The 24,175-nt window shown below is 40.9% G+C and overlaps 1 protein-coding gene across 3 annotated transcripts in view; it reads left to right on the top strand.

Annotated features, from left to right (window-relative positions):
* The window catches only part of LDLRAD4 (low density lipoprotein receptor class A domain containing 4), a 418,872-nt gene that overhangs the window by 230,173 nt on the left and 164,524 nt on the right, over positions 1–24,175 (top strand). For all 3 annotated transcript variants that reach the window (XM_045005248.1, XM_045005252.1, XM_045005249.1), the window contains exon 3: positions 3,662–3,802. In XM_045005248.1, the coding sequence (XP_044861183.1) occupies positions 3,662–3,802 (141 nt within the window). The remainder of the gene's footprint in view (positions 1–3,661; positions 3,803–24,175) is intronic.

Genomic DNA, 24,175 nt, shown 5'->3' on the forward strand with positions numbered 1-24,175 from the left:
AGAGAAGAGCTTTTGAATTTTCGCAGGGCAGCTTGGGATCTGTGGAGAGGAGGTGTGGCTGCGGGGACTCCGGCCAGCCCAGGGCTCCTCTGAGCAGGTGGGGGCTTGTGGCTCTGGCTGGCCCGGGGCTCCTCTGGCTGCATGGGGGAGGGTGGTCAGGGAGTCTCAGGGCTCCAACTGCAGATGCGGGAGGGGGTCTCGAGCTGCAAGGGGTCTTGGGGCTCTGGCCATGGAGAGAGTCCAGGGGGTCTCAGGCCGTGCGGGGGAAGGAGGTCTCAGGGCTCTGGCTGTGATGTGTGTATGCAGGGGGTATCTGGGCTCTGGCCACGGAACGGGGAGGGGATCTTAGGCTATGAGAGGGGCAAGGGTCTCAGGGCTTGGGCCGTGGGGGAGGGGGAGACGGGCAGAGGGTCTCGGGGCTCCAGCCACGGGGGAAGGGGCAGGTGGAAGTAGCGGAGCCAGAGACTAGCCTCCCTGAAGTGGGGCTCCACCTGCTGCCCATGACACTCATTGTTTTTAACTTTTTCTCATAGGTTAGGTTTTCTAAACCTTTTGTCATTTTGTTGCCATCCCTTGGATTCTCTCCAGTTTATCCACATCTTTCCTGAAGGGTGGCATCCAGAATTGGACACAGCACTCCAGCTGAGGCCTCACTGGTGCCAAGCAGAGTGGGACAATTACCTCCTGTCTTACATATCACACTCCTGTCAATATATCCCAGAATGATATTAGCCTTTTTCGTACCTGCATCACATGGTTTACTCATATTCGGTTTGTGATCAAAAACAGTCTACCTAGTCTGTTGTTCCTCATTTTGCAGTGGTGCATGCGATTTTTCCTTTCTATATGTAGTGCTGTGCACTTGTCTTTATTGAATTTCATTTTGTTGATTTCAGACCAACTCTCTAATTTGTCAAGGTCATTTTGAATTCTAATCTTGTGTTGTCCATCCCCGCCAGCTTGGTTTCATCGGCAAATTTTATAAATCTACTTTCCACTCCATTATCCAAGTCATTAATGAAAATATTGAATAGTACTGGATCAAGGACTGACTGCTGTGGGACCCCACTACATATGCCCTCCCAGTTAGACAGTGAACCATTGATAACTGATCAGAGTACAATTTTTCAACTGGTTGTGCACCCACTTTATAGTAATTTCATTGACACCACAGTTCCCTAGTTTGCTTCTAAGAATGTCATCTGGGACTTTGTCAAAACTCTTACTAAAATCAAGATATATCACATCTACTGCTTCTCCCCCATCCACTAGGCCAATAAACTGTCAAAGAAGGAAATAAGGTTGGTTTGGCATGATTTGTTCTTGACAAATCTATGCTGGCTATTCCTTAGAACCCTATTGTCTTCTTGCTGCATACAACTGGCTTATTTCATCATTTTGTTCCCGGATCTTTCCAGGAATTATAGTTAGGCTGACTGGTCTATAATTTCCTGGGTCCTCTTTGTTTCCCTTTTTAAACATAGATACTATGTTTTCCCTTCTCCAGTCTTCTGGGACATCACCTATCCTCCAGGAGTGCTCACAGATAGTTGCTAACAGTTCCAAGATTGCTTCAGCTAGCTCCTTAAGTATCCTAGGGTGAATTTCATCAGGTGCTGCTGACTTGAATGTATCTAAGTATTCTTTAATCTGGTCTTTCCCTGTTTTGGCTTGCATTTCTCCCCCTTTGCTGTCAATATTAATTATCTGGTCACAATTAACCTTTTAATGAAGACTGAAGCAAAAGGCAGTGAAGACATAGCCAGAGTAAGGATGGATACTGAATGCCCCTAAAGGTGATCCTCTACGTCAGGGGTAGGCAACCTATGGCACGTGTGCCGATTTTCAGTGGCACTCACACTGCCCGGGTCCTGGCCACCAGTCCGGGGGGCTCTGCATTTTAATTTAATTTTAAATGAAGCTTCTTAAACATTGTAAAAAAGTTATTTACTTTACATAAAACAATAGTTTAGTTATATATTATAAACTTATAGAAAGAGACCTTCTAAAAATGTTAAAATGTATTACTGGCACGCGAAACCTTAAATTAGAGTGAATAAATGAAGACTCGGCACACCACTTCTGAAAGGTTGCCGACCCCTGCTCTACGTCATGCATGTTGGCTGGATGATGTGGGGAGAAGCTTATAGTCATTGCTTGTGCTGGCACTGCTCCTTCTGTATGCTCTTTGAGTAGATGAAGGATTTCAGTCTCCAGAGCTGTTAGCCTGGCACCTTTCACAACGAAGAGATTATGCCCTGGCATTCACTTGCACTCTCGTACTAGTAAGGAGAAAAGCAGAGGGATAAAAAGGAACTTGAGGAAGTTTTGTCCCTAAGCTTTACAGAATTTGAAGCATAGATCTTCCATTGTTAGAAGAACCTGCCTTGGTGAAAAAGTAAAGAGTAGGCAGACTCCTGGGTAAGCCCCATTGATTAGTGAGAAATTCTTTATCTTCCTTTGGCACACTGCCACACTTGAGATTAGCAGAGGAATTTGAGTAGGAGCTGCCTCAGAATAAATGAGAGGGGGCTGCTGGCAGGATGTTCTCTGTCAGAGGTCCTTGATTTTGGAACTCACTCCCCCTGCATGGTCTGCAGAGCTGATATGTGGTAACTTTCCGGACATACTGCAAACACCATCTTTCCCACTTTGTTAGTGCTATATTTGTGGGTGGTAGGAAGAGTTTGCAGGAGAAAGTCTTTGAGGAGGATGGAATATATAGAGATCCTTCATGTAGACTCTTGACTGAATTGTGTCCCTAGAAGTGTGTCTACGTCTGCTCAATGGGAATTGCATGTACCTTCATGAGAGTAGAATTTAGCCCTAGCTGATCTAATCTTAATTTGATGAACGGGGTTTTAGTGGCACAACCCTCAATAGCATTACTGGAAGCTATGTATATATAGATATAGATAGATAGGTTTTGATGTCATTATCTATTTATCTATTAACATTAAGGTTACAAAGAACAAAGGTTACAAAGTCAAGCACTGAAAAATTGGGATAAACCGAAATTAAGACTGCCTTCTTGAGTGTATGCACTGTGACACAGTCTTTAAATACATGATCACATGTTAATTTTTCCTCAGAATTCCTGCATCATTCAGGGGAAATCATCTATTTCTTTGTAGTAAAACGGGATTTAGAAATCTAGAACCTCTTGCTCTACACGTTCGCACTAACTTGAAGAAGTTTTGGAAACTTACTAATAATGATACGTAACAGTTCAAAACAGTAGGGGCATCTGGGAGTTCAATGTGCAGACAGCGAGTTCATGATCATAACTAGCTAGGAGACTGGCAGTTGGGAAGGAGAGTAAAGGAATAACTTTACAGGGCTGAACGTCGAGATTCGTGGAGATTATCGACTACGCTACCTCTTTAAAAGTTGATACCATTTTACATCACGCAAGTCTGAAACCTAGTGGTCTAAAATTTATCTTGTACAATTGATCATTATTCACTAGTTACAGTTATTAAGCCAGCACTATATTGTGTGATTCAGCAAGAGAATGAGAATGGCGCATCCACTATTATAGCCCCTGCCTGAAACTAAATTCATTTTCAGTAATTGTAATAGCTGCCATTATAGCAGTATTGTACAATGAAAGAGAAAAGTAAGCACTGATTACATGACAGTTTTTGTTGTGCTTTTTCAGAGTGCAAATTCACCTGCACCAGTGGTAAATGCTTGTATCTTGGTTCGCTGATTTGTAACCAACAGAACGACTGTGGGGATAACAGTGATGAGGAGAACTGTCTACTTGTAACAGAGCATCCACCTCCAGGCATCTTCAGCTGTAAGTACTTAACTTACCTTTTGTGTGTGTCTGTTGTGCACACTGTCACTTCAGAATTTACTTTTATGGTTGATGGTTTGGTTTACAGTATGTTTTGGGAAGGTGCTGGGTGAAACAGGAATTAAAGGTTGTTTTTCTTCACCAACAGTAATTTGTAATTTGCTTTCTCTAAGCAATAGCTTCCTTCAGTCAGGAAGTTTCTAACTCTGGAAAGTGATAGCATCTCTTTTTCAGTACTGCAGCTATTCACATGACAATGAGTTTCTTATGGGACATACAAGGTTATTGCCAGTTGTTGAGAAAATTTGTTTCAAAAATATACAATCTGCATTCATTTATTTTACCACATTCCTAGAAAAATTAAATGGTATGTCAATTTCCTGAGCTTAATTTGGCTGCATGTAGAAATTGTGTTTTATGCAATAGTTGTCCCCGTTAAACGAGTTTATTTTTATTCTAAAAACAGTGCCTGCTTTCTGACAAGAGTGAGTCTATGTGCGTGTTTGTGTGTCCGTGTAAAATATTTTAATTTCCTATTCTTTGAAATATAATAATCTCTTTGCACAGAATGATTGAAGTTCATTGGCCTCTGTGTATATTTCACATTGACCGGTGCACACTAAGATGTGTTCTTATGTCTTAATGCTTTTTCATATTTTGGCATTGAAAATTGTTTGGCTGTCAATCCGTTGTGCATACAGAGCCATACCATTTTCAACACCCATTACAGAAAGCTTGCTATACCCCAGTGGAATGGGTCAGCTAGCACTTTTTCTTAATAGTTTGGTCCTGTTATACGATACTGGTTAATCCATTTCAACTCAGGTTGAGAGGATGGATTAGGGACGGCCATTTTCAATCATTTTATTAAACACACAACTTTTTCTACATGCCAAACTCTAATTACTGTGTGCAGACTGCAGTGGCAGGTGCAAATCAGATGGTTATATGTGCTACTTGGTATGCTTGTGCAAATCCAAGTGTTGGAGTGTTTAAAATTACATGTCATAACTTGCACAAGTATTAGGTTTTCGACCAGAACGCCTGGTTGAAAAGGTACCCTGGCGGGCGGCTCCCGTCGGCACCGGTGACTATGCCGTTAAAAGTCCAGTTGGTGGTGCTGCAGGGCTAAGGCAGGCTAGTCCCTACCTGTCTTGGCGTCGCGCTGCGCCCCAGAAGGTCCGGCTCCTAGCTGGGGGCACCACAGGGCTCTGCGTATTGCCCCCACCCCAAGTACCAGCTCCGCACTCCCATTGGCCAGGAACTGTGGCCCAAATGGTTGGGTCATGGTATGCAAGACACGACTATTCTTTCTGTGCTATACTGCAGTTGTAATCATCCGTGCTATATATGGCATGGAGGAGCTGGCAAGCTCCATGACTCCGGAATTTGCTGCCTCCTTGGTCTCTCAGATCCAGGATCTATTAACTTTCTGGTCATACCTTAAGGCCTGCTTCTTTTCCCAGGCATTTGGGGGAAGGTGGTTTGTAAGAGGGAGCATTTCATTCATTGCTAGGGGTGTTGTGAAGGGGGTTAACTGTTTATTTATCTGTAGTGGAATGGACGGTGCATTATTTGTTATGCTGGATATTATGAGATCGTCAATTTTAATTGTTGTAAGTACTCCTGGAGCCCAGGATGGGAGCTTGTTAACAGAGGAACATCTGTTTTAAATCAAAAGAATAAATAAAAAGATTTATGGGGAAATAATAGTCTCAATGGTGAACCAAGGAGAAAAAGATAAAAGCCAACAGTCAAAATAGTAGTTATAAACAACGCTCAAACTAATTGGGATTGGTGGTATTTGTCACCTACTGGCCATTAAATATGCTCTTATATGATACAAATTAGTACCAGTAGTGTTATGTAACAGAAGATTATTCTGAATAAGGCAATAGATCTAGTAGTCTGTTAGCTTTCCAGCTTAGGAAACTAGCTTTTAAAATAGTTGTTAAAGTGAAGTCCACAGGCTCTAAAGAGATGACATTTTGAATTAAGGGAGATTTTGCATATTTTTGCACAGTGTTTTTAATAGGAACCCCTATCAGATGTTGTGTGGACTTGAAATGACCCAACAGCTAATATTTCTAGTGGCCCCCATATCAGTGACTAAATGGTAATAAAAGTAACACCACTGCTCACCAGAGGTGTTTTCAAACAGAGATTTATACCATTAGTATCACTATGTCACCTGTATTGTAGGATCTTTTGGTTGATATGCACCATCTTCCATATAATACACAGGAAATATCACTGAAACAATATGTAAATATGTTGGAAATCTCTGTCTTGGTCTAAATTCCAGCAGGATTGACCGCCTCTTTTTCTCTTGGAGTCACTTTATCTTTAGGTGGTGTCACCTGGTACTAAAAAGTGCTAATGACTTCCCACTGCTATAGTATATTTAAAAGTGACCATTCTCTTTTTGTTTTGACTTTTTCTCTACAAACTGTGTTTCTTTGACTTCACAGTAATGCAAAATTAACACTGCTATGAATGTTCTGCTTGAATTTGTTTAAACACTCAGTACCTCGATAACAGTAATCCATGTTAGGATGTGCATTCCTTGGCTACTGATGACATGTATGTCAATAGTCAAGCATTGAACACACTGTTTTTGCTTATTGCTTGATCTAGTTATGTGAAATTGATAGAATGATTTGTGGAGTACCTGATGCCTGGACTCAGTGATGGCAGAAAAGATTGTGCTTGAACATTTGTAATAGGATAAATCTGCTACCACAAACTGATGCTATTGTGAGCTCTACTATAGATTTGGCCTTTCCAGATACTGTTACTGACCTTTTTTTGTGGTCACCCACAACACTGAGAATAAATGAGTGCAAAATGGCAAAGACGGTGCTTTTCAGAAGGAGCATCCAAGGAAAATTAAACATGCCAGTACTAACCAGGACATTCCCTGCACCATATAGGGAGCCCAGCAAACAGCTACCTACTTAACTTTGCATGAGTCATCCCACTTCAATGGGACAACTCACATATGAAAAGTTAAGCAAATATGTAAGTGTTTGCAGGATTGTGGCCTGATCAGTTTTCCTCTGCTGATTTACAGGAAGAGTCTTTCTCCCTCTTGAGGGATTTGCCCCTGTACAGCAGTGAGAGATTATAGGCCAATTAGGTCATATGTATACTAGGAAAAAAATGTGTGTTTGCTAACACGAGTTAAAATACTAGTGCAGACAAGAAAAGTTGTAATATTAATGCATGTTAGTTGGTGCAGGTAAATTCTAACCAGCAGACGTATTAAACCTACACCTTGCCTTGTCTACACTAGGATTTTAACATATGTTAGTTAATGTGTGTTAAAATCCACTTTTTCTCCTAGTTAAAACAAGGCTTTAGTGTGGTGAATGACTCTGTCCAACTAGCCTCCTAGAAAGCAGTCTCTGTCAACTTGAGGCAGCACAATTTATCATTTTGTATTATTACTAACAGTAGTAGTACTTATTTATTACTCTGGTAATAGAGCACTTATCACATAGCAGCTATGTGCCTATTTAGAGGTCTAGCATACAGTAATTACAGAAAACTGTGATAGAAAAAAATTAAACAAAAGCTCAACTAAACTTGCATTGGATAAGAACGCAAATGCAGAGTTTTCACCATTGCAGTCTTGGGCTCAGTAATGACTCGACATGCCTTGCAAAGTTCCTGTACGCTTACTTGTGTGAGACCTGTAAAATTAGGACTGTCTGAGGAATTCAACAACGTGCCTGTTTCTACCAGGGCACAGTTCATTTGTCCTAGTTTTTTCCAGTGTTTGTGCAGCAAGTGATCCCCCTACCTTAGCCAGCCCAGGCTTCTAGGAAGCAATTAGATTTTGAAAGTGGCAGAAGGAATGGAAAGTTTAAGGCTGCTGTCTCTTTGCAGCACACAGTACTGCAGCCACGTGTAACGGAGAAGCATTGCATCTTCTAGAGATGCTGGAAATCTAATTCTTAGTTTATCTGATTGACTGTATAGCCTTTTTTCAGTGAAACTGGTTGTGTGAAGTGTTCTGTGTGTGCACATGGGCATGCTATTTAAACAAAATACTGACTTGTGTGAAAGTGAGATTAACTATAAAATGAGGCAGAATGCATCTCTCACGTCACATGAAATTTATGTACACATCAGGTGGTAAACTGTCAGCTTTAATGAGTGTGATACTTCACTACAGTTTGGGGTAGTAATGTCAGGGTTTACTGTGGAATCTTTATTTTCCTTGGTGAGGTAAATAAATATTACTTCCCCACACCTTTTGTGACAGCTGTGTACCTTGTAAAAATCTAAGGGGGTTTGAAGAATGATTCTGCTTTAAAAACAAGAAACTCAAACAAAGGAAAATATTTTGTTCAATAAAAAAATAGAGGTTCAAAAAAGCCTTTTGAAAGACTCTCTTACTGTTTCACTGAAATTGTGCAGATAAAAACAACCTCTCAGATTTACATTTTGATTGTGTTTCTGCTTTCATGTGTGCCGGGCTGTCCCACTTCAGGTGAAATTTATCCATTTCTTTAAATATTTAGCAGTCTAGCATAGATGTTAATGAAAGTCTGGCACTGCTATTTTGAGAATTGCAACAATGATAGTAATTTTCAGTGTCAGATTACTGCTTTGCAGAGGGAAAGGGAGATGGGAGGAGGAGAGAGAAAAAAAGATTGTTTCACTTCTAATAGAGTTTGCCATCAGCCTGGCTGTGCCAGACAGATGGATCATGAATACTGTCTAGACTCTCTCTGCCTGAGTGGAGCTGTGGTCTCTAAGGACAATCAATGAGACGCCAGCTTAAGTAACTGGGGAAAGTCAGGACGAGCTCTCCTCTAATCAGATAGCAATCAATGCAGATTCTGCTTCACCAGGCTAGACACAAGGCCCTCTGTTACTGATAACAGGTCAATACCGATTTCAGCTGAAACTTGTCTATTATTAGGCTTTAGAGGGAGAGAGAAAGAGGCATAGTATTTTAACGCTATTGATTTCAACTGTATAAGTCCAGAGAATGCAGAATGATTTAATTCAGGAGTGTGGTACTTGGAAGGAATGGTGGAGAGGGGGAAGCGGTCATATGGCTATAAAACACACACATCAACCTGTTTAGTTAGGGCCTGTATTTATTGATTGGTTTAGTCAGTGTATATACTTGGAAATGCCCCTGCTGCTCACTTTCCCTCAGTTTGGTCCGCTTGGTCAGGAAGCATTTTTTTTTCTGGCCTTTTTTCCCTCCTTCCTCCATTCAGATGATGTGATATAAGGTATCCAGCCCGCTCTGCCCTCGCTCTGGGGATGGTGTGCTAACCAGGGAAAGCCTCTGGGAGATGTTATTGAGCTTAATGCTCTTTGGTACTGTACATTTTCATTGCTTTGCTACTAAGTACCAGTCATTTCTTGCTCATTAAATAAACCTGTGTGAAATAGACCTAGAAGTGTATGCTTCTTAACCAGCAGAGTTATAACAATGGTTGGATTTAATAAATTTGGTAGCTTATTGGCAATGGCAAGATGAATCTCTGGTGCATACGTTGCAGAATTACCCACAGTGGTCTCCATTTAATCTGTTGGTTTTTGTTTACTTTTAGAAAATCCATTTTGTTTCAATTCTTTAACCCGTCTTGTACCTTGAAATGCTAGAAGCTGTAAGCAAAGTGTTTGTTTTTTAAATTATTCTCTGCAGATTTTGAAGTCCATCAAGAAAAAATTGCTGTTAATATAAATATAAAGTTTGAATGAGCAAAGCATGATCTGAGAGTAGTATTTAAGTTCTGTATTTATTTAATTGTGTTTGGTTGGTTTGTTTTCAAAATATCAAGTGCTGTTTGCCTTTGTGTGGAGACATGGGGTGGAATCCTGGCCCAGTGTAGTCAATGGCAAAACCCCTTTGACTTCAGTAGGACAAGAAGTGCACCCACAGTTCTCTGGAACACTGAGGTATTAAAAAGTGTGGTAAACATCCGGGCAGATTTTTAAAATAAGAGGCAATGTCCGGGATTTTTCAGATTTTTGCGGAGCAGGTGTTGCAGCTCAGAAAGAGCTGTTTCTGTGACCCGATTGTTCCCTCTCATGTAGCTGCCATCCTGCCCACCCAGGCACCAGCTCCCAGCCCTGGGGAGAGGGAGAGGCCCACAGGAAGGCGCTGACTGATGGGCTGGCATTGAGTCCTGGGCTTGTGCCTGCCACCATGACAGGGAGCAACACTGTCCCCCACCTCAAGAGTGAGGCTGCAGATACCCCTTCCAGCACTCCCCAGATATCACCTCCAGCACCCCTCCCAGTATACACACACCCCTCCAGCACCCCCAAAATGCCCCCTCCTGCACCCTCCCAGTACACAAAATCCTGCCCATCCCCCAAATACCCTCTCCCAGTACACACACCCCTCCAGCATCCCCCCCAAATACTCTTTCCAGCATTCCCCAACTGTAACCCCCCCCACTCCTTCTCCCTCCACCCCAGCAGTGTTCTCTTTTGGGGAACCTGAAATATGGTAACCCTAGTATAAGAAAATACATAAATTGGAATAGAACGGAGAAACTGTGCTGTAATGTTAACTTCAGCCCACAGTACCACATGTTGGACATTGTTTTTGTAGAGATATGTTTGTAGAAGATTATGATTTAAAGATGCTCCATCATAAGGGACGGTATTATGAATATGGGAATTTGAGATGTGTCCTGGAGGGAGAGGGTTGGGAACACCCCATGTCTGTGTGCAGCAGTTCACCAGAGTTTATTAAAGTTTTATTCCTTTCTCATTCACTGGTTTGTTATTTCATGAACCCCAAAATCGTTACAGTTCTCATCCTCATACATTTTCAGTTGCAGGGGAATTTGGCCATAGAATTTGGTAGAAGTCGTGTGGCTAAATCTCTGTACAATTTCTTAATACAATTTTCTAAAATCTTTCCAATCTGACTTTTACTTTTTTTCCTCATTCATTCAAATATAATGATAATTGAATAACTCCTAATTACGAGCATTACATCTGTGCTGTGTTTGTACTTGGCTAACACAGGTGTCTAGATGAGCAATCATAAATTGCACGTCATTGGAAATCTCTAGATTGTCTTCTCCCAAGTATGCAGCTAGTATAAACACTGCTTCTATTTTCATAATTGTTAAAGCATTACAGAGGTGGTGTTTTGAAGGGGCTTTTAAAAATAATGTGCAATAACAAGCCAAATAAACAACCCTCATGCCCTAAGAGTACTGCAGACTAATATTTGATATTTTTTTATTCTGAGGATGTATGCCTGACCCTGTACCTCCAGAGACTCTTCATATTTTGATCAAATGAACAACTTTAATTTCTCTTAAGCAGAAACATGTCGCCCTAGGAAGCCATCCTCTAACATTTACATTTTAGCCACTGGAACAACTTCCAAGGGTTGTGGTGAATTCTCCATCCCCAGGCAATTTCTAAATAAAGACTGGATGTTTTTCTAAAGGATGTACTCTAGTTCAAATAGGAATTATATCAGGAAAGTTCTATGGCTGTGTTATGCAGGAGTCAAACTAGATGATCACAGTGGGCCTTTCTGGCCTTTGAATCTATTATTCCAGTGGTCCTCAACTTTTTTGTGGCCAGTAGCACATTCATGTTTTCAGAAGTGTGTGGCGGGCACCAACAATTTTTCAAGGCTTATTTTGTATTTGTACATTAAATAATACGAAAAACATCATATTTAATATTACATAATATATGAATCCATAAGATTAAAAAGGGTAATTTTACATGTAAAAGGTATTAATTAAATTATTCGGCAATTACTCTTTCACTTTACCATGTGAATTTGCTCTTTTTTATCTACCTGTAAGAAAAACTAAGGAGTTTTTACAAAATAAATATCATAAACATCTTAACATAAACATAAATATCTTCTTATTTATTTAAAAAAAGTAAAACATTGTTGAACTGCTGGTCCAAATATATTTATTATTCTTACTTTCACATGGAATGAAGCCTGCAGCCCTGGAGTTCTCTGTTTCCGGCAGGCACGGGGCCACGGTTTCTCTCCGGCTTAATCCGCAGCCCCGCACCTGCCAGGGACCGAGAACACCGGCGCCCGCAGCTTGCAGCCCCAGAGTTCTCGGTCCCCAGCAGGTGCGGGGCCGCAGCTTCTCTCCGGTTCCAAAGCAGAAGTAGAAATTGTTACAATGTTGGGAATAAAATCAGGTTCTAAAGAAATATTTTTGTTGATTCAGCAAACAGGGAATGCAAACTAACTCTTCTTGAGCCACTGTCAGAGTAATGTAAAATAGTGATGATTCAGCAATGGTGATATTTTTTTCTATAAATGTTAAGCTGTGTTGGATGCCTTATTCAAGATAAGCATCCTCTCCAAACAGTGAAACTGTTCAAGAAACTAGAGAGATGTATACCTGAGGGAATGGATGTTCTGGTAGTGCTTGCTTAAATCAGAACCTTTCCTTGTAGAATGTATTCGTGTAACAGATTGTTACAGTACCAATAACTTCATTCTTTCTTTCCTTCACATTCTCCCTCAGACCCCTTTTTCCCTTCCAGTATTGCTGTGTAATAGGTTCGCAGAGGTGAGAGGGAATAATGACGCAGTATGTGAATACAGAGTCTGGCACCTAGTAACACCTTGATAGAAATAGAAAGCTGTGAACACAGTATTAAAATATGCTAACAAGCTGCAGGAACTAATGGGCTGAATTTTTACACTGCAGATGTTCTCCCGGCACTTGTGCTGAATGCAGTAACAAATGTGTGGAACTAGTGATGATATTACTGTGTTCTTGGCAGTGCTGTTCTCTAAAATGATCTCTTGCTTCTTTATGTTTTGCTAAGGTTTAGAATGTTCTCCTCTATGGACTAAAATAAAGAATGTAAGTATATCTATAAAACAAATCTATACGTCTTAGTTTGTGGCAGTTTGCTTTCAGCTGTCTGGAGATAGTAGGTTATGACAAGTCAGATGAGTCTTGTTTGCATAGAGTTATTTTTATTCAGCCATACAGTATTATATGTGTGCATTCAGTATTGTAGAGGTGCTGGTGAGGAGTTTCTAGATCCTGTGTGTGTTTATTAGGTCTCCTGCAACATTAAGGGTCAATGTTCTTGAAATCTTGCTCATTTGAAGAGAAGAACTAAACCATATGGAAACATAAGTGAGATACTGTACACACACAGTTTGATTTACAAACAACCTCCTCCTATCTTTCTCTATGCTAAGATTCTGTGTGCTTTTGGAAGGAAATTTTACTTATGGGTTCATTTGTCCCACTCCAGCACCTCAGTCTGTCCATCCATGTCTCCCTTTCTTTGTCAGTACTCAACAGAAAATAACAATAATCTCTCCCTCTCCTCCCTACTGTCCAATTATTTTAATAACAAACAGTTTTGACTTGCTTCCAGTAGGTTCTGGCATTCCTGAAGAAATCTGTATTCATGTTGGCAAAAGATTTGCCAGATGCCACTTGGAATCATTACCTTTGTTTGCAGTCTTTTTCTTCTTTCTCCTTAAAGAAGTTTTTGTAAATAACAAAATGGAAGGCCCATATTGCTTTTGTTTGTCAGACTCTGTAGCTTTTGTTTTGAACGCCTGTTTGCGCTAAGATACTTACAGTACCGATGGTCGGCCAAATGGCTCTGGATATTAGTGGTAGATGATAGATTCCCTCCAGAAAGTGCATTTACAGTGTACCTACCGTACAAGGCTTTCCAACCATACTGCCTTATACCAAACCTTTTAAAAGTGTGAGGAAATGAATTCCATTTGTGCCTACTAGAAAAGGAAGGGTAGGGCTGAGATGACATGAAGAATATGGATTGTCTTGTGGACAAGGCATGGGTCTTGGTGTCAAGAAATCTGGGTTCTTTTCCTATCTCTGTCACAGATTTCCTGAATGACTATGGGCAAATCATTTTAATCTCTCTTTGCCTTCATTTCCCTACATCAGAGGGGTGTTGTCAGAATAAATTAATTAAAGTTCATGAGGCACTTGCAATGAGATGATGAGAAGCCACAGAAGTGCCTATAAATAAATAACAGGAGAGAGAAATATGCTACAGAGCACAGGACCATGGACATACTTTTAGAGAAGTCCCAGAATCTTAAATTCAGCTGAATATTTACAAGGATAATATGTGTGTGCTGGTGGTTGTGTAGAAGAGTGCACTCATCACAGGATGCTCCTTGTGCCTGGGTTTGGTGAAACAGCTCATTTTTCATCTAGCTCCCACTTCAGACAGCTGCTCCAGCTCTGCAGTGGTCTCTCTTCTCATGATTTGGCTTTCTGGCCAGGTCACTTTAAATTCTCTCCCTTTTCAGGGTATCAACGTTTCACGCGGACAGTCCCCCGTTTGACAATGGTCTGATGTTTTCTGCCCATACAGGGTTCCTCTCCTGTTCCTCTCTTCTGTCAGAGTAATGTGGCTCCAGAGCCAGGGCTCAATTAACCTTTTGTGGGCCTGGCACCAAACATATTTGTGAGCCCCCATGTAGTCATTATGAGCCCCTTCTGAGTGTGGGCCCAGCGTGCCGGCACCATTGGCGCCATAGTAAATCTGGTACTGCTGGGATGGGGATTAAAACATTTATTCAAAAACAAAATAAGATATTTGAAACCACACTTGGCTGAGACCTCCACTCAGCCCACAGAGAACAAACTGGGCTAGCATCAGTGTACCCAGAATACTCTTGAATTTGGTTTACTTGTGTGAGAAGAGGTTGTTTGTTAGTTTTGTCTTTTTTGTTAAAATGTTCAGAACCTGCTTGGAGCTCTGCATCTCCCTACCACCATGACCTCTACCCAAAGTTATGTTTTGTAAATACAATTTTGGTAACTGGATTTTCTACTTTGGTACAGTAATGTTTACAAAACTTTTTTAAAAGTTAGTTTCTTTCACCCATTTCTCTTTTTGCCTCACTTCAAGTGAAACAGTAAAGTTACTGCAGTGGAGTGTGGGGAGGAAAATTGCTGGTGCCTATCTTTTGCAGGGAGAAGGGGACACGCACACACTTCTTCGAGGCCTCACCCTGCTCACTCTAACCCTCCTCCCTCCGTTGCTCGCTCTCCCTCATCCTCACTCACTCACTTATAGATTCATAGACTCTAGGACTGGAAGGGACCTCGAGAGGTCATCGAGTCCAGTCCCCTGCCCTCATGGCAGGACCAAATACTGTCTAGACCATCCCTGATAGACATTTATCTAACCTACTCTTAAATACTTATTTGCATCAGGCTGGGGAGGGTCCCTTTTCCAGCGCTTTCCCCCCTTTCGTCCCCAGAGTGCAGGGGGAATTTTCTGGGCATTCCCACTGGTGGGGGCGTGGCAGCCAGCACTGCTCAGCCCAGCTCTCACTGCCCCCCCTGCACCCTGGTGGCCACAGACAGCCCCCTGTGCAAATCTGCAGGGTCGAGACGGTGCCCAGGAGCCTGCAGCCAGGCATCACGGTCGCCGGGGGGCTGCACCACCCCAGGAGAGCGGGGGAGACTTGGGGTTGAAGGGGCCAAGCCAGGAGCCCCTATCCCAATGCTGGAGAGGGATGCGGTGGGCTCAGTGCCAGGAACGCTCTCCCTGCACCATTTCCTTGCCTGGGATTTTGTGATCTACTCTGCCCACTTCAACTGGGGCAGTTCGCAGCGTGGTGCAAGGCATTCTGGGACTAGTAGTGCAGTTGGCAGCGCAGGTCCGAGGGCCCCAGCAGAACATAGTGGCGCACAAACTGCAACTCCCAGCTCACGCCGTAACACCCAGTCCCTGTTGCGCCTGCGCACTGCACTCCCTGAGCTGCTGAGTGTTTCAGCCGGCGCTGGGAAGTTGTTCACTCTTCACATTGCCCGCCGGTGGCCAGGGTTGAATTAACCCTTTGTGGGCCCCCAGGTAGTCATTATGAGCCCTTTCCAAGTGTGGGCCTGGCGCCATGGTGCCACTGTAAACCCAGTGCTGCCCAGAGCTTCCCTCTGGAGTCTTTTAGTCAAAGTCAAAATCGAAATACAAACCACAACAAAAAAAAACCCCAACTATCTGTACTTTCCCCAGGATTGAACTTTTAATCCATCCTGAGTCCTCCACAGCCATCAGTTCTACAGAATGCTGGCTCAGAGGTTGCATCCCTGTATTTTTGTCCCTGATCTGGATCCTCAGCTCCAGTTTGCTCCCAAGGCCATTTCTGGGTGTGTTGGCCTTCTCTCAAGCCCATTTAGAGTCTCTCTTATTCCTGCTAGCTTCTTACATCAGGGCCAGGGTATTAACTTCTTCTTGAAGTTTCTCTGCCTTCTACTACCCAAAGAGGAACTACAGAGTGCTTCCCCGTCTCTTTGCAGCCCTCTTCTCTGAGCTTCCTCTATTTAAAGAAATAATCCAGCTGCTCCCTAGCTGGGACTCGTATTTAATTGGGACTGGCCCAACCTCCAGGTGCAACGAGGTTTGTTAATTGGCCTCTCCAGCCCACATTAACCATTTCATCATGTGTGGGGGGTAATCACCCCTTTACCCAAGCAATTTAACAAAAGAGAGCTTGTTCAAAATACAAACCTCCAGAAAAAAACTCAAGCCTTCTTTGTAATTATGAATTGTTTGTGATCTGTTGCTTAACACTTACAGATTTAGTTTTCAGAGGGGTAGCCATGTTAGTCTGGATCTGTAAAAGCAGCAAAGAATCTTGTGGCACCTTATAGACTAACAGACGTTTGGGAGCATGAGCTTTCGTGGGTGAATGCATGCATGATGCATCCGACGAAGTGCCCACGAAAGCTCATGCTCCCAAACGTCTGTTAGTCTATTGGTTCACCCTCGTCCGGAATACTGTGTTCAGTACTGGTCATCTCTTCTCAAAAAATATGTCTATCTAGAAAGGGTTCAGAGAAGAGCAATAACAATGAAATGAATGAATGAAAAAACTCTCATATGAAGAGAGACTGAAAAGACCAGGACTGTTACTTCATACAGTAAACAAATAAGAGGGGACATGATAAAAGTACACAAAATAATGAATGGTATGGAAAAGATAGACCGGGAACTTCTTTTCTCCTTGTCTCGTAATCTTAAAAAAAAGGGGGCAGGCAATTGAATTGACTAGTGGCAAATTCAACTTATAAAAGAAAATACATATTCATACAGCGCATAATTAGACTCTGGAACTCATTACCATGTGGTGTTGATAAGGGGAAGAACTCAACAAGCTTTAAAGAACAGGATATGTATATAAATAACAAGAATAATAAAAGAAGAGTGTTTAGAGAGTATATAAAATCTCTTGCTTCAAGCCTTAAACTAATCTCTATTAGTGATTAGGATGAGCCCTTCATGGCAGGCAAATGAATACATCTGGTCCTATTGTAGGGTTTCTTGTACCTTTCTCTGAAGCATCTGGTGTTGGCCACTGTCAAAGAGGATACTGGACTGGATGGACCATAGGGCTGATCCACTACAGCAATTTCTATGTTCCTATCTGTAATGAGAAACCAAAGCACCCGTTGATTATTTCAACAGAGCATGTAAGAATATGTCACTGTGATCAGATTCTCCATGTAAATAATTTACCCCCTGCTAAATATTAATATGAATTACACTTAAAATTAGAATTATACTGTACAGGCCAGAGAGAAACATAGACAAATCTAGACTGTCTTGTGAATCATTATTTTTTTCAAAGCGGAGGACAAGGTAGCTTGGCTCGAACACTGACTCATTTAACAGTGGGAATTGAGTTAGTTCTGCCAGTTTTGGTGTTGCCTACCGCATAGCAAGTGTCAGCTTTGGGGAGGATGTCTAGCAGGATGTAGAACCACAGTGAGAGAGAACAGGCTGACATGACATGTGTATTAGGAATTGCTGAGCGTTGTTAGTCTAAGTAGGAAGGGTTTGCAGTTAAACATACTAGAACACACATCTGCATTTGATCCTCTGAAGCTTCTTCCAGCCCTTCTACCTCCGGTAGCTCTCTTAGTTAATAACTGAGGGTTCAGAAACATGCACTATATGACCGTTTAAACACACACTCCTGTAATCAACATATAGATGTTTAAATTAAAACAAACAATATACAGCAACTCCAGTACTATCTCTTTCCCCCAATAGGTGACATCAACAGTTTCTCCATTTATTGCAGCACAGACAACTGAGTAATTGAGACTTAAAAGAGGGTGTGTGTGTGAGGAGAGAGAGAGAGAGAGAGACTGACTCATCAGGCAAATATTAGATATTTTGTTGATAATTAATTGCCTGAAAAGTGAACAGTATTGGTAAGAACATAACATATTGGGCCAGACCAATGGTCCATCTAACCCAGTATCCTGTCTTCCAATAGTGGCCAGGGCCAAATGCTTCAGAGGGAATGAAAAAACCAGGGCAATGTATCGACTGGTCCATCCCTTGTTGTCCAGTCCCAGCTTTGGCAGTAAGAGGTTTAGGGACTCCAAGAACATGGGGTTGCATCTCTGACCATCTTGGCTAATAGCCATTGATGGACCTTCCCTCCATTAACTTATCTAATTAGTTTTTGAACCTGGTTATACTTTTGGCCTTCACAACATCCTCTGGCAAAAAGTACCACAGGTTGACTGTGCGTTGTTGAAGTACTTCCTTATGCTTGTTTTAAACCTCCTGCCTATTAATTTCATTGGGTGACTGCTGATTCTTGCGTTATGTGAAGGAGTAAATAATGTTTCACTTTGTTCATATCATGCATGATTGTATAGACCTCTGTCCTATCCCCCGTTAGTTGTCTGTTTTCTAAACTGAACAGTCTGTCTTTTTAATCTCTCCTCGTATGGAAGCTGTTCCATACCCCTAATCATTTTTGTTACCCTTCTCTGTGTCTTTTCCAATTCTAATATATCTTTTTGGGGATGAGGTGATCAGAACTGCACCCGGTGTTCAAGATGTGGGCATACCCTGGAAAGTTGGCATTGTGATATTTTCTGTCTTATTATCTATTCTTTTCCTAGTGGGTTCCTAACATTGTTAGGTTTTTTGTTTGTTTGTTTGTTTTTACTTTTTTTTACTGTGTTTGAACATTGAACCGATGTTTTCAGAAAACTGTCCACAATGATTCCAAGATCTCTTTCTTGAATGGTAACGGATAATTTAGAACCCATCATTTTTCTGTATAAGTGGGATTATTTTTTTCAATGTGCATTACTTTGCACTTATCGGCATTGAATTTCATCTGACATTCTGTTGCCTGGTCAACAAGTTTTGTGAGATCCCTTAGTAATTCTTTGCAGTCAGTTTTGGAACTTAACTAACTTGAGTAATTTTGTATCCTCTGCAAATTTGGTCATGTCATTGTTTACTCTCTTTCCTGATGATTGATGAATATTTTGAATGGCACAAGTCCCAGTGCAATCCTTGGGGAACCCCACTATTTGCCTCTTTACATTTTGAAAACTGACCATTTATTTCCACCTTGTGTTTCCTATGTTTTAACCACTTATTGATCCACAAGAGGACCTCTTATCCCATGCCTGCTTACTTTGTTTCCGAGCCTTTGCTGTTAGCTTGTCAGAGGCTTTCTGAAAGTCTGATTACGTTATATCCAGAAGATTACCCTTGTCCACATGCTTGTTGACACCTTCAAAGAATTCTAGTAGATTGGCGAGGCATGATTTCCCTTACTAAAACCATGTTGATTCTTCCCCAACATATTGTGTTCATCTATGTGTCTGATAATTCTATTCTTTACTATAGTTTCAGCCAATTTGCTTGGTATTAAAGATAGGCTTAATGAGCTGTAATTGCCAGGATCACCTCTGAAACTTTTTTAAAAATGGTGTCACATTAGCTCTCCTCCAGTTATCTGGTAAAGAGACTGATTTAAGCAATAGGTTACATGCCACAGTTAGTAGTTCTGCAGTTTCATATTTGATTTCCTTCAGAGCTCTTGGGTGAATACATTCTGGTCCTGGTGACTTTTCCCATTTAATTTATCAATTTGTTCCAAAACTTCCTCTCTTGATGCCTCAATCTGGGAAAGTTCCTCACATTTGTCACCTAAAAAGAATGGCTCAGGTGATGGAATCTCCCGCACATTCGCTGCAGAGAAGACAGATGCAAAATATTAATTTAGCATCTCTTCAAAGGCCTTGTCTTTCTTGAGTGCTACTGTAGCACCTCGGCCGTCCAGTGGCCTCACTGGTTGTTTGGCAGCTTCCTGCTTCTGATGTACTTTAAAACATTTTTCCTGTTGGTTTTTGTGTATTTTGCTAGCTGATCCTCAAATTCTTTTTTTGGCCTATCTAATTATACAGAGTTTATGCTCCTTTCTATTTGTCTCAGTAGGATTTGACTTCCAGTTTTTAAAGGATGTCTTTTTGCTGTTAACTGCCTATTCTACTCTGCTGTTTAGCCATGGCAGCATTTTTTTGGTCCTTTTACTGATTTTTTTAAAAATGTGGGGTGTACAGTTAGTTTGAGACTCTGGTATTTTTAAGTATTTTCCATGCAGTTTGCAGGCATTTCACTCTTGTGACTGTTAATTTCCTTTTAACCTCTGTTTTACTAGTGTCCTCATTTTTCTGTAGTTCACCTTTTGGAAGTTAAATGCCACCGTGGTGGGTTTGTTTGGTGTTTTCCCCAATACAAGGATATTTAATTATGGTCTGATCATTATTACTGAGCAGTTCAGTTATATTCACGTCTTGGACCAGATCCTGCGCTCCACCAGACTAAATCAAGAATTGTAGATTCCAGGACAAGCTGCTCCAATAAATAGTGATTAATGGTGTCTAGAAATGGTATTCATGCTCAATTAAATGCAATGTTTGGTTTGCCTGACCTGCCTAATCCCTACAGTTCACCATAACTAAAGTGGCTTAAATGAAAAAATATTAAGAAGGATGATTAATTTAGAACTTTTAAAATGTTTTGATTTCAAAGAATAAACTCCTTATTGCAGATGAATGTAAATCCAGGTGCCATCAGTATTTAGAACTCATGAAGAAGGTTGACATTAAAGGTATAACTTAACTCATTCATTTATCTCTGTGTATACTAATGTATCACAAATAGCTCCTGTTTTATTTTAAATAAATAAATAGAATAGCCAGATTCTAAATTGCCATAAATTGGGTGAAAATGAATGATAATGCTACCTGCATGAACAGTGATTCAATGGGAAACTTTATTGCAACTCACGTAAAATTTCCCATTTCCCAATATTATCTCTAAATATTGAAATACTAAATATTAGAATTTCCAGTTGACTGTTTCCGTAGTAAAACTGTTTCTAAAACATCCCTTGATCTTTTTGTACCGCAGTCCAGACACATGGGCACTTTCAGCCCCTCTCTGCCCATCGTGTAGGAGAATGGATTAACAAACAGTACAATTAGTTGTACCAAAATGTTCATAGGTTATTTGTCATTATGTGCTGTATTCCAGTTAAACGTCATGTATAGCTCAAAAGAAATTATGACTCAAGATATTTGTTACCAAAAGAAAAAAAAAGTTGAGAAGGCTTTTTCTTTGATGGTTTCTGTATTTATAAAATGTTTCTCATTCTTTCCTGAAATAACTTCCTTTTTCTCGATGCTTCACCCTTGAAGGAAGCTTGTAAATTACAAGAGAGCTTTTAATCTTTTTTTCCAAGTGATTGGGGACATAGTCTATCTCCCTTCCTTTCCCTCCACAATTTGTGGCTTTGCTTTGTAGACTACAAATGAGATACATATGGGGTGTAAAAAAAAAAAAAGCGTGCGTGCGAGAGAGAAATCTTTCTTGTACAAATGGTGCTTTGGAGAGATCTCAGTTTGCGAGACTAATCTGAGTAAGCACAACTATTTCTCCATATTACCTGGAACACTTCAGTTGGTTGTTTGGTTGCGTTTTCTGCTATGACTTCATAAGTCGGTGCTTACCACAGCCGATAACTCTGCACAGAAGTATTTATGCACAATAGCAATAGGAACAGATTTCAGAGATCTTTGAACTGCTTTTATAGGCAGAGAGGATCTTATCAGAGAGAGGGAGAAATACTACCTTCACAGAAATACAGTTCATACCTTTGTAGTAGCTATGCAAGCCACACTATGTATTTATGTATTTAATTAATAATTTGTAGCAAGGGGAAGTAAAACAAATTGTAACTTCTAAAACTGAAACCACAGCAGGGAGATTTAGGTAGGCAGAATGTGATTATCCACATTGCAAGACTCTAACGCATAAGAAAAGTACCGTACAATTTTTTTTTAATGGCCACAAATGGTCAGGACATCATTTTTATGTCTCACCACTTGTGCCTCATGCCATTATTCATTATAGATAGTTATAGTTGTCAACATTTAATTTTTTTTTTTGCAGAGGCGATTTTCCAAATAAGCCTGATCAACTGTGGGCCACCAGCTGCCGGAGAGCTGCCTACGCATTTTAGTGTATTTTAGGTGGCTAAAAAAATTAAAGATATTAACTATCTGGGTCTTAATAACAATGCAATTTCCAGGCATTTCTTATAGGTCTACTATTCCATCACATTCGAAATTTACTAAATTCTGTATTTTCTCTTCCATATTGTGCATTGTGATATTGCATCATTACATAATAGTCCATTATTGTGTTTAAAAAAAAAAATGCAGGGAACCCAAAAAGAAAAGGCTCAGTGTCAGCTACTTCTGGGCATAGAAGAAAACTTGTGATGGAGGCCAAAAGCTGAGAGTGTATCATGCCCAGAATGGGTGGTTGCAAGCATGGTTGTTAAAATTCCACATAAACTACATTACAAATGGCTTACTTTTAAGAAATGTCTTCCTATTCCAGATGGTACTGTATTCACAATAATTTTGTCAGTGAAAACCTATGAAAGGTGCATTGTTCCTCAGCACAGTAATGTACAGTATTTTGGCTGGAAATCTCTATGAGCATCCATGTGAAAACCTTCTGACTACCAAAATTGATATATTTAATTGAAGTGACAGCAGCTGCAAATATACAATCTAATCCTGTTCAAATGAACTGATACAGTTTGTAGCAGTATCGCTGTTTGAAAATCATAGCGTGGACTTTGCTTCTTCCTTAGCAGAGAGCCAGAACATACAGACACCATTTAAAACTATTCTGATGTACACATGGGCAAGTGTACAAGCCAGCACTTGCAGCTTTTCAGCAGTAGTTATGTTTCTTTTTTCGGATGATTGAGTAAGATGGCTTGCAGTTATTAGTGTCCTGCAGGGGTGAACGAAGTGTAGCCCCCTGAGTTCTACAGCTCAGCCCATGGTCATCCTCATTTCATAAAGGAAATGCCATCCAAGGAAACTTGTGCCCAGTATACATAACTGCATCTCAGTTTGCGCAGCCTCCACTGCATTATTTGCTGGGCCTTGTAGCCCTCAGCCATACCATATTAAACATGAGCGTAGCTGAAACCTGCTGTATTTCAAGTACATGTGGCTCTTGGGCTCATGACAAATTGCCAATGCAGCCCTCACATGGCCAAATATTAGGTACTCCAGTGTAGCAGTAGCTATAACAACACAGTGTACCACTTTTCATTCAATACATGATCTGCCTGTACAACACTGAGCACAGTGGGCCCAATCTGGCTGTGGGCTCCAGGAGGTATCTCAGTATAAATGTTTAATAAACATCATATTTTCCATCTTTGTGTTCTTGTGTGGCCACCATCACCTCTGAATGCATGACAAATATTTATTAAATAAATCTCTCCATGCCCCTATGAGGTGGGAAAGTGTTATACTTATTTCACAGATGGAGGACTGAGGCTGAGAGATTGACTTGTCCACGATCACGCAGGAGATTGTGGCACAACTGGGACTTGAACCCAGAGCTCCTGAGTCCCAGACCAGTTATCCTTTATTCACAAGAACAGCTTTCCCCTGTACAGAGGTGGGTGGTATCCCATTTTACAGCTGGGGATGCTGAGGCACAAAGTGGTTGTGACTTGTCCAAGGTGACACACTGAGCCAATGGTAGACTCAAGAATGCAGCTCAAATCTCCTGCTATTAACCCCTTACTTTCATGAGTACTAACTAAAATAACTAAACACCTAGAGTACTCACAAATTTTTTTTTTAAACCTCTTTATATGATTCAATGTATTTAAAACCTACTGTATGATATGTTAGGTTGCCTGGCAGCGTGGATACCCAAAGGCAATTATTTATTATAAGCCCCTCTGTCCACTGTTCCTAACTTTTTCATGCCTTCAGTTATTTTAACAGATTTAGGCACACAGAGCGGTAGGGGTTTTGTTTTGTTTTGTTTTCAAGAGCAGTCTGCAGCCACACTGCTGAGAGAGTGACTTCTTAATGTGGGTGCTCAGACTAAATATAGTTTGTGATTGGTAGCATAAAGGAGGTCTCCTTTAAAATACCTTTAGGTGTAGATATTTAGTAATATACAAATTGTATATATTGAACAAATACATACTCAGGTGAACTCCAGGATAGA

The sequence above is a fragment of the Mauremys mutica genome, chromosome 2 (genome assembly GCF_020497125.1).
Source record: "Mauremys mutica isolate MM-2020 ecotype Southern chromosome 2, ASM2049712v1, whole genome shotgun sequence".
Taxonomy (NCBI): Eukaryota; Metazoa; Chordata; order Testudines; family Geoemydidae; genus Mauremys; species Mauremys mutica.